At 43.7% G+C, this 13396-nt stretch overlaps 1 protein-coding gene across 2 annotated transcripts in view; it reads left to right on the forward strand.

Annotated features, from left to right (window-relative positions):
- Window positions 1-13396, forward strand: part of DROSHA (drosha ribonuclease III) — a 92043-nt gene that overhangs the window by 40355 nt on the left and 38292 nt on the right. For both annotated transcript variants that reach the window (XM_083747147.1, XM_083747148.1), the window contains exons 18-21: window positions 585-723; window positions 3023-3083; window positions 4518-4577; window positions 7897-7996. In XM_083747147.1, coding sequence (XP_083603273.1) covers window positions 585-723; window positions 3023-3083; window positions 4518-4577; window positions 7897-7996 — 360 coding nt within the window. The remainder of the gene's footprint in view (window positions 1-584; window positions 724-3022; window positions 3084-4517; window positions 4578-7896; window positions 7997-13396) is intronic.

Consider the following 13396-nt stretch of genomic DNA (forward strand, 5'->3'; position numbering starts at 1 on the left):
TGTGAATACGAAACAAAGGTATCAGACAATATGCTATTAAAGAGCAAAGATTTTATCATGCCTGATATTTTTACATGGTTATTGGCTTCAGCAATTAGATCCTCACGTGCAGTTTTCTGTTGCTTTTTTAATTATTGAGAGCTTTTCAAGGGAACAAATAGAGTAAAAATGGAAAGCGTTGAAAAGTACACGCCTTTTCCTTTCCCCCACAATATGCAGTTTCAATCTGTAATTTTAGAGCTCAGAAACTGCTTGTGCTCTTGAAATTCCCTGTCACAAAACGCGCCTGGAACAATGGGAGTTTCGAACTCTGCCTCTAACCATGCCGGTTCCACATGTTCCTGGACTGTAAGTTGTCTTTGGAACTGAGTTGCAACGTTTAGCTATCAGCGCTTACTGACCCTGAGGACCTGAACAACCAAAACTTTTGAAGATGCTTGATCGGTTGTGAAAACTGGGGGTGGTTCTGCGCTGGTGAGATTTCACGGCAGCTGTCCCTTTTAAAGCTTTGCAGTGATCGGAATGAGCAGTGCAGGCTTACAGGGCTGTTTTGTTTTTGCTTTGGGATTCTGCCACCTTTACAGCTGGCCATGACTCACCCAAGCCATCACCTCAACTTCGGGATGAATCCAGACCATGCCAGAAATTCTTTGTCCAATTGTGGCATCCGGCAGCCCAAATATGGAGATAGGAAAGTCCACCATATGCATATGAGGAAAAAAGGTACGTTTTGGTGGTGTCATGATTCCCCCTTCTGACTTCTTTCTCCTCATCTATTTTACTTCCTTACCTCTACTGTATATACCACCGTTCTTTCTTCCCTTGAGGAACCCAAGGCATAATAATAATAATAATAATAATAATAATAATAATAATAATAATAATTTATTACTTATACCCCACCCATCTGGCCGGGTTTCCCCAGCCACTCTGGGCGGCTCCCAACAGAATATTAAAATACAATAGTCTATTAAACATTAAAAGCTTCCCTAAACAGGGCTGCCTTCAGATGTCTTCTAAAAGTCAGGTAGTTGTTTATTTCCTTGACATCTGGTGGGAGGGCGTCCCACAGGATGGGCGGCACTACCGAGAAGGCCCTCTGCCTGATTCCCTGTAACCCGACTTCTCACAGTGAGGGAACCGCCAGAAGGCTTTTGGCGCTGGACTTCAGTGTCCAGGCTGAACAGTGGGGATGGAGATGCTCCTTCAGGTATACTTATGTGTCATTACCAGGTGGTCATGCATCCTGGTGCGAACCAGAGCTGGCATACCTTCTCATAAGACTGTTTCACATGTTGTGTTCTCTTTGCTCGAATGTCCATTGCTGTTCTGCAATGAGGCGGCAAAAGTAGGCAGAGTTCTTGTGCTGCTTGCATGTAGAAATCTAGGCCAACAAGCCAAACTTTTTTTACATAGTTGGGTCCCCATTATTTTACCAGCTGCAGGGTGGTTGTGTAAAGTAAATCCCATTGAATTCAATGGGGCATATTCCCAAGTTTCTGGAGTTAAGATGGTCATCTGAGTTGAATGGATAGTTTGCTAAAAAAAGAAAAAGAAAAAAAAGGAGAGTTTCCAGACTAAGGTGTGGAAAGGATGGGCTTTACACATTGTGAATGCCCAAATCCAAAAAGGTTGGGCAATGGTCAAACAGGGTTGGGACTGGAGAACTTGCAGATGGATTTTGATTCTACAGAGGTACTTGGCTATTGGGATACAGAGGTAGCTATTGGTGCACAAACTATGTTATAAGCTTTTTTCCCCTTCAAATTTTATACATTTAACTAATTTCACGATCAATTTAACAATTCAAAACGACTTCCTTTCCCCCTCTTTCTGCGGTTCCTTAAATTTATTTTTAATATTTTCTGTGCATCCTAATTACCGTATTTTTCGCTCTATAACACGCACCCGACCATAACACGCACATAGTTTTTATACGAGGAAAATCCGTAGGCATGCCACCCATAGGCATTTCCTCCATAACACGCACAGACATTTCCCCTTACTTTCTAGGAGGAAAAAAGTGAGTGTTATGGTGCAAAAAATACGGTAACTTAATTTACTCATTTATTCATCTACTTTAAATATATACTCTTATGAAACTGCAGGTTATTACAATAATCATGCTGATGCTTTAATCTGTTTACAATTTATCTGCAAATATTCAATAAACCATTTCCATTCTTTTATTAAAAGTTTATCTTGATTTCTTATTCTTCTGGTAAGTTTCACCATTTCTGCATATTCCATAAGTTTTTGTATCCATTCTTCCTTTGCTGGGACTTATTCTTCTTTCCATTTTTGGGCGAGTAACATTCTTGCCGCTGTGGTCACATAAGTGAATAAGTTTCTATACAGTTTAGGTAGTTCTGTCCCTATCGTTCCCAAAAGAAGAGCTGCTGGGTTTGTTTTTTTAAAACAAACGTTATTTTCAACATACTTTTCAATTCATTATATATCATTTCCCAATAAGCTCTAACCTTACTACAAACGTATGTCATAAGCTTAATCATTTACTGTTCAGATAGGGTAAAGGTAATGGTACCCCTGACCATTAGGTCCAGTCGTGGACGACTGGGGTTGCGGCACTCCTCTCGCTTTACAGGCCAAGGGAGCCGGCGTTTGTCCACAGACATCTGGGTCATGTGGCCAGCATGACTAAGCCGCTTCTGGCGAACCAGAGCAGCGCACGGAAATGCCGTTTACCTTCCCGCTGGAGTGGTACCTATTTATCTACTTGCACTTTGACGTGCTTTCGAACTGCTAGGTGGGCAGGAGCAGGGACCGAGCAACAGGAGCTCACCCTGTCACGGAGATTTGAACCACCGACCTTCTGATCGGCAAACCCTAGGCTCTGTGGTTTAACCCACAGCGCCACCCGCGTCCCTTTTACTTTTCAGATGACAATACATAATTCACATTACTGGAAGGGTACTTTTGTGCTGAACCCTTAAAAGAAATTGTGCCTGTTTACATGGAGTTACCTTTTAAATATCACACTGTTTGTATTTTTTTCCCCCAGGCATAAACACCTTGATCAATATCATGTCACGTCTTGGGCAAGATGATCCAACTCCTTCCAGGTACGCAAACAATTTCTGGGTGGTAGTTGTTGCCATTACGAGCTCGCCGGTCCATTGCAGTAAGTGGGATCAGAACAGAACTGTTAATGACAAGAATAATAATAACTTTATTATTTATACCCTGCCCATCTGGCTGTGTTTCCCCAGCCGTTCTGGACAGCTTTCAGTTAGGAGGAACTGCACATTTCCAGCAACAGGATATTGCAGTGTTGCATGGTCAGAACTGCTACCAGTCAACCTATTTGTGGCCTCAGCACCTTTCACCTCTTTGTAGTAACACGGGTGGCGCTGTGGTCTAAACCACTGAGTCTCTTGGGCTTGTCAATCAGAAGGCCAGCATTCGAATCCATGCAACAGGGTGAGCTCCCGTTGCTCGGTCTCAGCTCCTGCCAACCTAGCAGTTGGAAAGCGCGCCAGTGCAAGTAGATAAATAGGCACCACTCCGGCGGGAAGGTAAACGACGTTTCCGTTTGCTCTGGTTTCCGTCACGGTGTTCCATTGCGCCGAAGCGGTTTAGTCCTGCTGGCCACATGACCCAGAAAGCTGTCTGGACAAACGCTGGCTCCCTTGGCCTGAAAGCGAGATGAGCGCCGCAACCCCAGAGTTGTTGCAATTACGAGCTCGCTGATCCATTGCAGTAAGCGGGATCAGAACAGAACTAATAATAATAATAATAATAATAATAATAATAATAATAATAATTATAATTATACTCCACCCATCTTGCTGGGTTTCCCCAGCTTTCAGTTAGGGGAAACCCTGCATTTCCAGCAATAGTTGGAACTGCTCCCAGTAAACCTATTTGTGGCCTCTGCACCTTTCGCCTCATTGCAGTAACCACCTGGAATTTGCTGTTTGTTAGTGATTTCTTTCTAGCCTGAAAAACACACTCAGCATACCTGCTTTCCGACAAATGCCCAAGCGCTCCCGGCAAGCCTCTTTCCGTGCCAGTGTCAAAAGAGCGTGCAGGAAAAGAGCAGGAGGGGCCGCGATGCTGTACCAAACAGAGGATTTTGAACTCCGTGCAAGAGGCTTTCTTTTTCTTCTTGCATGGCACTGTGCCAAAATCCTGTAGATGGCCTAGGAGGAGGCTTCTCTTTAAATCATCCAGGGTGATGGCAGGGCACGTGGAAGCTGGTCTCAGCATGCCATTGCACATCATTATCTTTTCCTTTGGTTAATAAGTTGACACAACATTGCGATCAGCCTTATTACCTTTCTGGCTGCCTGCGGTTTTTTTGTGCCACTCAGAAGAAACCCAAATATCCACTGTTGGGCAAGGGAGGATGGTGTGTTGAAGACCAAAAGCAGTGGGAGCCTAACTTTTTTTTGCTTTATCGCCCCAAGGAATTGGCCGGCTGTTGTTTATCCATCACTAATTACTCATATGCGTAGGGGTCACGTGTAACGATCCCTGCATTTGTCTGTTTGCAGGATCAACCACAACGAGCGCTTGGAATTTTTGGGAGATGCCGTGGTTGAATTTTTAACTAGGTGAGTATTGGGTTCACTCCTAATGCACCTTCTGCTATAAAATCATACCTTGCTCATTAAAATAAAACATTTAAAAATATCCTGATTTGTTTTGGGCTATCATGCAGTTGAAAGGGTATTCTGCCAATTAAAACTCGGATGTCATTTATTTATTTTTGTTCTGAAACACCGAAGACCTCTGCTGCTTTAAAAATAAATAAATCAAAAGTAGACATTTATGTGTCGCTTCCAGTGTGCTAAACATGACGAAATCTGTAATTCTTCCATCTCCCTCTTTTCTTGCAAGCTAAATTGGCGTCATTCCTGCTTTACAGATGTGGAAGAGAGGCCCTTAGAGAATCAAGTCTTTTTTCTTTTTTTCTTTCTTAAACAAATTTATTGGCTTTGTTGTTGTTCAAATAGGCCACACAAAAGTCTTTTTTTTAAAAAAAAAAAGAAACAAGAAGTAATTTAGATAGCGCTTAAAATGCTTCAAGCACGTTCCTGTCTGTATCTCAGTTTGCTTAGGACTAAGCTCAGAATTGGGACGCGGGCGCTGTGGGTTAAACCACAGAGCCTAGGACTTGCCGATCAGAAGGTTGGTGGTTCGAATCCCCGCGATGGGGTGAGCTCCCGTTGCTTGGTCCCTGCTCCTGCCAACCTAGCAGTTTGAAAGCACGTCAAAGTGCAAGTAGATAAATAGGTACCGCTCTGGCGGGAAGGTAAACGGTGTTGCCATGCGCTGCTCTGGTTTCGCCAGAAGTGGCTTAGTCATGCTGGCCACATGGCCCCGAAGCTGTACGCCGGTTCCCTCAGCTAGTAAAGCAAGATGAGCGCCGCAACCCCAGAGTCGGTCACGACTGGACCTATTGGTCAGGGGTCCCTTTACCTTTAAGCTCAGAATTGAACCCAGATCCAATTCTAGATACTCTGTCATCAACTGGTACCTTTTGCTCTCTAGTTTGTCAACAGCCCTGAAAGGTTCCACTGTAGATGCAAAAGGTCTACGGTCTGCCAAGTCCGTATCCCCTGCCTCGTGTCTTCATTTGAAGTTTCATTCCAAGCCGAGGGCCTAAAGTGTAATACTCTGAGATGAAAAGCTGATGACTGTGTCCTGTCAGATGTAATTGAGAGTTGCTCATAACAGCTCTGGAGAATAGCTAGTCTAGGACCAAACACTTCAAAGTTTATAGCCGGCAAATAAAAGGAATACATCATTTTGGAACGTGTCATCTTCCTGTCACGGTGCTCCTTCATCTTTCCGGCTATAATCTCAAGCAAAAAGTGTGTTTGCAAATAAACTTTGAATCCCCCCCCCCCCACCCAGTTCTCTCTCCCAACTGTGGGGTTATTACTCATTAATCCCGACTTCATAATGGCGCACTTGGCGTTTTGCCTTCCAGTAGTTTGCAGTTTCGTGCTCATGTATTTGGAATAAATCACTAACATATTCCCGGTTAATGGAAGGTGGCTTTCATTTTTCCTGCATAGGCTCTTCTCAGAAAGAAACAAAAAACCCCCGAGAAAAATAATGTAAAATTGACTTTTTATAGCCTAGTGAAAACAGCAACCATTTCCTTGGTAAGTGTCATTTGTGACAGCAGGGAGGACCCAAAACTCCAGGGTGGGAGATTTGAAGCTCATTTTCAGATCTCAGGTGTGTCCGTTTGTAATGGGAAAAGTGGTCTACTTATGTAGAGAGAGGCTCCAAAAGTGTTAAGATGTTACAGAAGAAGAAAAGAAAAATGCCATCGGTGCCTTCCAACAACTACTTTGAGATGAGCGGCTTTTTGCATTGTTTGGTTTGCATAAAACCGTATGTGGGCTTTTATCTCTGAAAATAGCAGGGGCTGAAGGAGGACAGATTTATTTAATGCTCAAAAACAAGCTCTCTGAGTACTTCTATTTACGTAAACCTCCGCAGTGCATTTTTACACGTAATCTTTCTGAGGCTCGAAAATTGGCACTGTGAGCATAGAACTTTCTTCGTAGGGGCAGTTTTGGCAGCCAAAACGCCTCGATCTTTGTGTGAGTTTGCACAAAAGAGGTAGTCTGCCTTGTTGAAGTTAGTGGGGCCTGTATAGGATTGCGCCATCCAGCTGCAATCCTTTGCACATTTACCTAGGAGGAAGCCTCGTTGTACTTAGTTGGATTTACTTCTGGGTAAATCTAGGATGGGGACGCAGGTGGCGCTGTGGGTTAAAGCCTCAGCGCCTAGGACTTGCCGATCGAAAGGTCGGCGGTTCGAATCCCTGCGGCGGGGTGCGCTCCTGCTGCTCGGTCCCAGCGCCTGCCAACCTAGCAGTTCGAAAGCACCTCCGGGTGCAAGTAGATAAATAGGGACCGCTTACCAGCGGGAAGGTAAACGGTGTTTCCGTGTGCGGCTCTGGCTCGCCAGAGCAGCGATGTCACGCTGGCCACGTGACCCGGAAGTGTCTCCGGACAGCGCTGGCCCCTGGCCTCTTAAGTGAGATGGGCGCACAACCCCAGAGTCTGTCAAGACTGGCCCGTACGGGCAGGGGTACCTTTACCTTTACTAAATCTAGGATGAACTCAACGGAACTTGCTTTCCGGTGAAACTTGCTGCCTTGCTTCCACGGAAATGCGGCCAAGATAACCAACTTAAAGGATGAACACAAAAAGGAGGCCGTCGGCCTAGCTTTGTATTCAACTACACCTTACTCAGAGTAGACCTGTTGAAGTTAATGAAGCTAAATGAATCATGTCTCTTAATTTTGCTGAGTCTGCCCTAAACATGACCAATATGACCAATAACTTACCGTACTTTTCCGTGTATAACACGCCCCTGTGTATAAGACGCTGACTATTTTGGGGGACTCCAATTTAAGAAAATGACCCAGAGTTGTGCAGCTTTTTTAGGGATGCAGTAATTCACTAACCCAACAAATCACCCGTCACCCCACCCACTACCCATGTATAAGACACCCCCGGTTTTTAAACCTTATTTTATAGTAAAAAAACCAACCCTCGTCTTATACACGGAAAAGTACGGTAAGTATCCTCTACATCAGATGTGGAGAACCTTTTGCCTTTCAGATGTTCCTGAACTATAAAGCCCACATTCCCTGCCTATCACCCTTGCTTGCGGGAGCTGATGGGAGTTGTAGTTCAGTAACAACTGGAGGACCAAAGCTTCCCCCGCTCCTATGCCATATTAAGAACCAAACGCCTAGGTTCATGAGAACGTTTTTGCCTCGTGCATAAGAGCAGACAATGATGGTTTCTTGCGGGGAGAGGCAGCTGCTGAAATAACCTGTTGAGTGTCTCTGCTGTCGAGAGATTTACGGCTTTTGATGTGCCTTTTCTCCTTTCTTTCCAGTGTTCATTTATACTACCTGTTTCCAAGTCTAGAGGAAGGGGGCTTAGCCACATACCGCACTGCCATCGTTCAGAACCAACATCTTGCCATGCTGGCCAAGGTAACTTAACAATTATTTTTTTCACAGTTTGAATTGGCTTTGAATTGCCCAGATGGATTCATTAAGTGAAGGTGGGCGATCCACACTTGTGTTTTTCCTTGGACCGCACTGCAATCTCCTTGTAGGCAGAAGAGTTTTATATCTTATTAGAAACAGGACCCAGCTGGGTTCACCTTGGAGTCAAGATATTTTGAGAAGCAGCCTCCAAATGAGGGGCCATAATTTGGGTTGGGGGCAGAAAACGCCGCTTTGTGCTTCTGAGGCCTTGCAATGTACTACAAGGATCTGTCTGGGTGGTGACCAATATGCTTTAGATGTTTTCTTTTCTTTTCTTTTTTTAAAAAGGTACTTAAATTAGGAGTTTAATTAGGAACTTTCAGTGGGAGACGACTATGCTTCGGAATATACATGGGTTACAGACGCTTCAGGTTACAGACGCTTCAGGTTACAGACTCCACTAACCCAGAAATAGTACCTCAGGTTAAGAACTTTGCTTCAGGATGAGAATAGAAATCGTGCTCCGGCGGTGTGGCAGCAGCAGGAGGCCCCATTAGCTAAAGTGGTGCTTCAGGTTAAGAACAGTTTCAGGTTAAGAACGGACCTCCAGAACGAATTAAGTTCTTAACCCGAGGTACCACTGTATACTTAAAAATTGTTCCTTGCCAGCGCTGCTTCTGAACGCAGCCATAAAGCAGAGCCTGCCTCGTATTTAAAACTACTGAAAGATTTACAGATGTGCTAGATGCGCCTGAAAACATAGCAGTGACTTAGTTACTGCCCCAAGGGCTTCCAATTGATCTTTCAATTTACTTTCCTTTAACCAGTGCCACTTAATGCTCCAAAGATGCATAGTTCATGGATTCCCCTCCCTTTTATTTCTTGGGGACCTCAAAAGTCCCTCTCCTTCCATTTTAATTGTCCAATTACTCACACTTTGTTGTTCTTCACCCCAACGATGCCCACCCAAGCTTCACGTTTAGGCCATCATTCTCTGGACGTCTCTCGAGCCATGAATATAAAGCAGGCAGGTTTACGTTTCCTCATGGTCTGGTCATCTCTTTTTATCTTTCCCTTTTGGATTTATACCCCCCCAATTCAGCTACAAAAAGCTCTCGAGGCAGAAGCGTCCCCCAAATTCAGGATTTGGTCTTGTGGTCCGAAGTGGCACACCTTAATGAATTGCTTTTGCAGTCCAGAGAGTCATCTTCGTAGTCGTCGTCTTCTTCTTCTTCTTCTTCTTCCTCTTCCTCTTCCTCTTCCTCTTCCTCTTCTTCCTCCTCCTCCTCCTCCTCCTCTTCTTCTTCTTCCTCTTCTTCTTCTTCTTCTTCTTCTTCTTCATTTGCCTCTTGTTTGTTGCTTTAGCCCTGCAAAGAGAAGGCACAGATATCTTCTTGGCTTTTTCTAGAATTTGTGGGTCCATCTTTCTGGCTCGTTTGAAGTACTTTCTCAAAGCCACTCAAGGTTGATTCAGAATGTGGAAAGGGAAAACCTTGTTTGTGAGTTGGACTTGATAACCCAGCTTCCATTCCTTCCATGGTGGCACGGAAAATAATTCTCTTATTTTGCCACTCTGTGCGTGAAGCTATGGAGAGGAAAGGTCCAATATATTACATGGCCTCTGGATTGGCCTCTCATGGGCTGTGGGATTGGCAGAAATCTTAAATTAAACATGAAACACACATAATTCTGAACACGGATGATTCCCTGAGATCCTTAGCTTCCATCTGTAATAAACTAAGTAGGCGAATGTATTTATGCTGCATACAGTGTACAGGTGTTTCAACAAATGTCTCCTTCAGGATTTGTTGCTGTTTTTCAAATCTGGGGGAATGGATGGGGAAATAAAGGAGAGATTGGTCAGTCAAAGTCTCCACGGGTAGAGAACTGATTTTTCTGATGCGCCCCGGAAACAAACTGGGGTTTGTCCCTTCTTCTTCAACCCACCTTGCTTTGAAAACTCCTCAGCGGCTTTCTGCCAAGCCGAATGAATGCATTAAAAGGGGAAGTCTAATAACTCTGGAATGTATTTCCACCCCAGAATTAGCATGCATTACATAACGCCTCTGATTTTAAGACTTGAAGGAGATTAGCAGATGACTTGATGTGAGGACATTCACATGTCGGAAAAGCTAGGTGGAGCTGTGGCGTAACAAACCAAACGGGGTCTCTCTCTCTCTCTCTCTCTCTCTCTCTCTCTCTCTTCCTCCCTCTCTCTTTCTCTTGTGCTCAGAGGCATATGCTTGAATTTGCTGCGTGTTGTTAGGGCAGAGGGAAATAAAATCATTAGGGACAATTTACAGACACAATAGGGCGTTGTTTAGATTTTGCTTATTTCCCTATTTTCCTTATTCCTCCATTGTGGTGCATATTCTGTTTCTTCTTCTTCAGGAGTTAAAGCAAAACAAAAACCTGCACTCCGGCGACATTATTCTAACTAAGCTCGCTCCTTCCTTCTCCTTCTCACTGGCTCCCCACAAACAGTGGTTTTTAAATCTGAACGAGCCTCTCCTTCCTTCCTTGCTCCGTTTTCGAGCGAGGTTCCCTCTCATTTCCCAGGACCAAACCACGGTGTGATGAGGCCGAAGAGACGGTCTGTTTCCCAACATTCCTCGCACCCGCAGTTTGGAATCAGGTCTGGGTCAGTGTTCGAAACTCCCATTGTTCCTGGCGCATTTTGCAACTGGGAGTTTCATGAGTGTGAGCGGTTTCTGATCTCTGGGTGCGGTCCTGCACCTAAGATTTCAGATTAAAACTGCAGAGTGGAAGGAAAGGAGGCCCTTTTTCTGCCTCCTCATTTCCAGCCATTCTCCGAAGGCTGGAGAAGAGACCTTTTGAAGAATATTACAGGGAGGGGGGCAGGGGAAAGACTTAGACCATGTGAAAAAGGAACATAATATTTTAGCTGCAGTTCCTTCATTTTCAGCTTTGTATTCTTGCTATTAAGGGACGCGGGTGGCGCTGTGGGTTAAACCACAGAGCCTAGGACTTGCCGAACAGAAGGTCAGCGGTTCGAATCCACACGACAGGGTGAGCTCCCATTATCCGGTCCCTGCTCCTGCCAACCTTGCAGTTCAAAAGCATGTCAAAGTGCAAGTAGATAAATAGGTACCGCTCCAGTGGGAAGGTAAACGGCGTTTCCGTGCGCTGCTCTGATTCGCCAGAAGCGGCTTAGTCATGCTGGCCACATGACTCGGAAGCTGTACACCGGCTCCCTCGGCCAATATAGCGAGATGGGCGCCGCAACCCCAGAGTCGGTCACGACTGGACCTAATGGTCAGGGGTCCCTTTACCTTTACCTTTATTCTTGCTATTAACAAAGCACGCCTGGACATTCCATGGTTGCACCTATAACCTCGCTTTAAAGGTGCCTTTAGCTCCTAGCTTTCTCGGTTTCTAACGCTGGCCCAGGTGTACTGAGGGATTGCAGGCATCAAAGAACAGAGTCGTGGAGAGAGGAGTTAGTAGCCACAGAGACAGCAAAGAGTGGGGTGGGGTTTGGAATTGCCCAAGAAAGGTGTTAGACTCTTTCCGTATGCCACAACTGCAGCAAGAATTTTGTTAGCCAAAAACTGGAAATTACAATAAATACCAACAGTGGAGGAATGGCAGATGAAGAAGATGGACTTTTTGGAGCTGGCTGACCTGACTGGAAGAATCCGCGAACAGAAAGAGGAAGAGTACCAAGAAGAATGGAAGAAATTTAAGGACTATTTAGCTAAATACTCTAAGATAATACAGTGGTACTTCGGGTTACATACGCTTCAGGTTACACACGCTTCAGGTTACAGACTCTGCTAACACAGAAATAGTGCTTCAGGTTAAGAACTTTGCTTCAGGATAAGAACAGAAATCGTGCAGCAGTGGCAGCGGGAGGCCCCATTAGCTAAAGTGGTGCTTCAGGTTAAGAACAGTTTCAGGTTAAGAACGGACCTCCAGAACTAATTAAGTACTTAACCCGAGGTACCATTGTATATCACAATGTCTAAAATAAGTATAAGTAGAACTATTTGTAAGTACCAAATTGGCCTAGGAGTTAAATGTTTTAAATTGTATAACATTATGGATAGAAGATAATTTGAAAAGAAAGACAGATGTTAATCAATTAAGTTAATTTTATTTGAAAGTAGTATTGGAAAACTGCTACAATGAGCTATATGGAAACTCAGCTAGGGGGATTCAAGGAAGTCATCTAACAATGATAACAAAATTGGGGTTTTAATAGTGAGGATAAATGTTTGTTTGTTTTTTCTTTTTATATTGTAATGTTTTCTTTTATGTTTGTTATAAATTTGGAAAATTAATTAAAAATTTTTTGGGGGAAAACAAAACAAAAAATGGAGAGGGGGAGAACATAGGACATGCCAAAGAAAGATAATGAGGACAGTCTGAGGTTGCAGAGCAGGGAAAGCTGACCTGTATGTTTCCTGATGGTGAGCTGGGCATTTTAGGTCGAAAGAACATCTCTCGGCCTGCAGAGGACTGAGAAAACCCTGCAGCCCTGCAAGGAATATCACACACGGTTTCACATTACATCCCTATCACTGCAAGCCCTGGCTTCCCCCCAAGGCTGTTTTCTTCATAACCATGGTGTGCAAATCCATTTCATTCCAGGGACACAGTGCTTTTTATAAGCAGCCAGTCTGCACTAAGCCTGGACGTGTTTCCTGCTCCTTTTTAATTTTTCATTTATGATTTTCAATTTTACACATTCCGATAGTCACTTTAACTTTTCGAAACTTGACTTCCTTCCCCCTCTTCCTGTGGTTCCTTAAATTTATTTTTTTATATTTCCTGCCTATTACAAATGAGTCGAATTGAATCGTTTATCCATCTCCTTTAAATGTGTACACTTTTATTACAATAATCCTGTCAATGTTCTTATCTGTTTACAGTTTGTTTGTAAATTTTCAATAGACCATTTCCCTTCCTTGATACAAAAAATGTTGTCTTGATTTTTCCGGTACGTTTCGCCATTTCTGCATATTCCATAAGTTTTGGTATCCATTCTTCTTTTGTCGGGACTTCTTCTTTCCGTTTATGGGCAAATAACTTTCTTGCCGGTGTAGTCACATATATGAATAAATTTCTATACAGTTTGGGTAGTTCTGTGGATGCATTTTCTTCAGACTTTTTATATGGATGTACCTCTTGTTTTCTTTCAGTGACTCAGATCTGAATTGCTGTGGTAAAATTCACTATAAATGGAACTTTACTGAAAAAATACAGTTTTTTTTAAAATTAAAAAAGGGGTCATAGTTTAAACTCAATAACAGTTGAATGCAAATTCTTTCTAGTGCCAAATCGCTATGGAAGCAGTGTGTTGTTTTCTAAATGCGTGCCTTGGCACTGAAATAGACCAACATAGATTTGACTGTTCTGAAGTTAAACGTGACCCATCCC

This window comes from Podarcis gaigeae (assembly GCF_964106915.1).
Source record: "Podarcis gaigeae genome assembly, chromosome: 7".
NCBI classification, from domain to species: Eukaryota; Metazoa; Chordata; class Lepidosauria; order Squamata; family Lacertidae; genus Podarcis; species Podarcis gaigeae.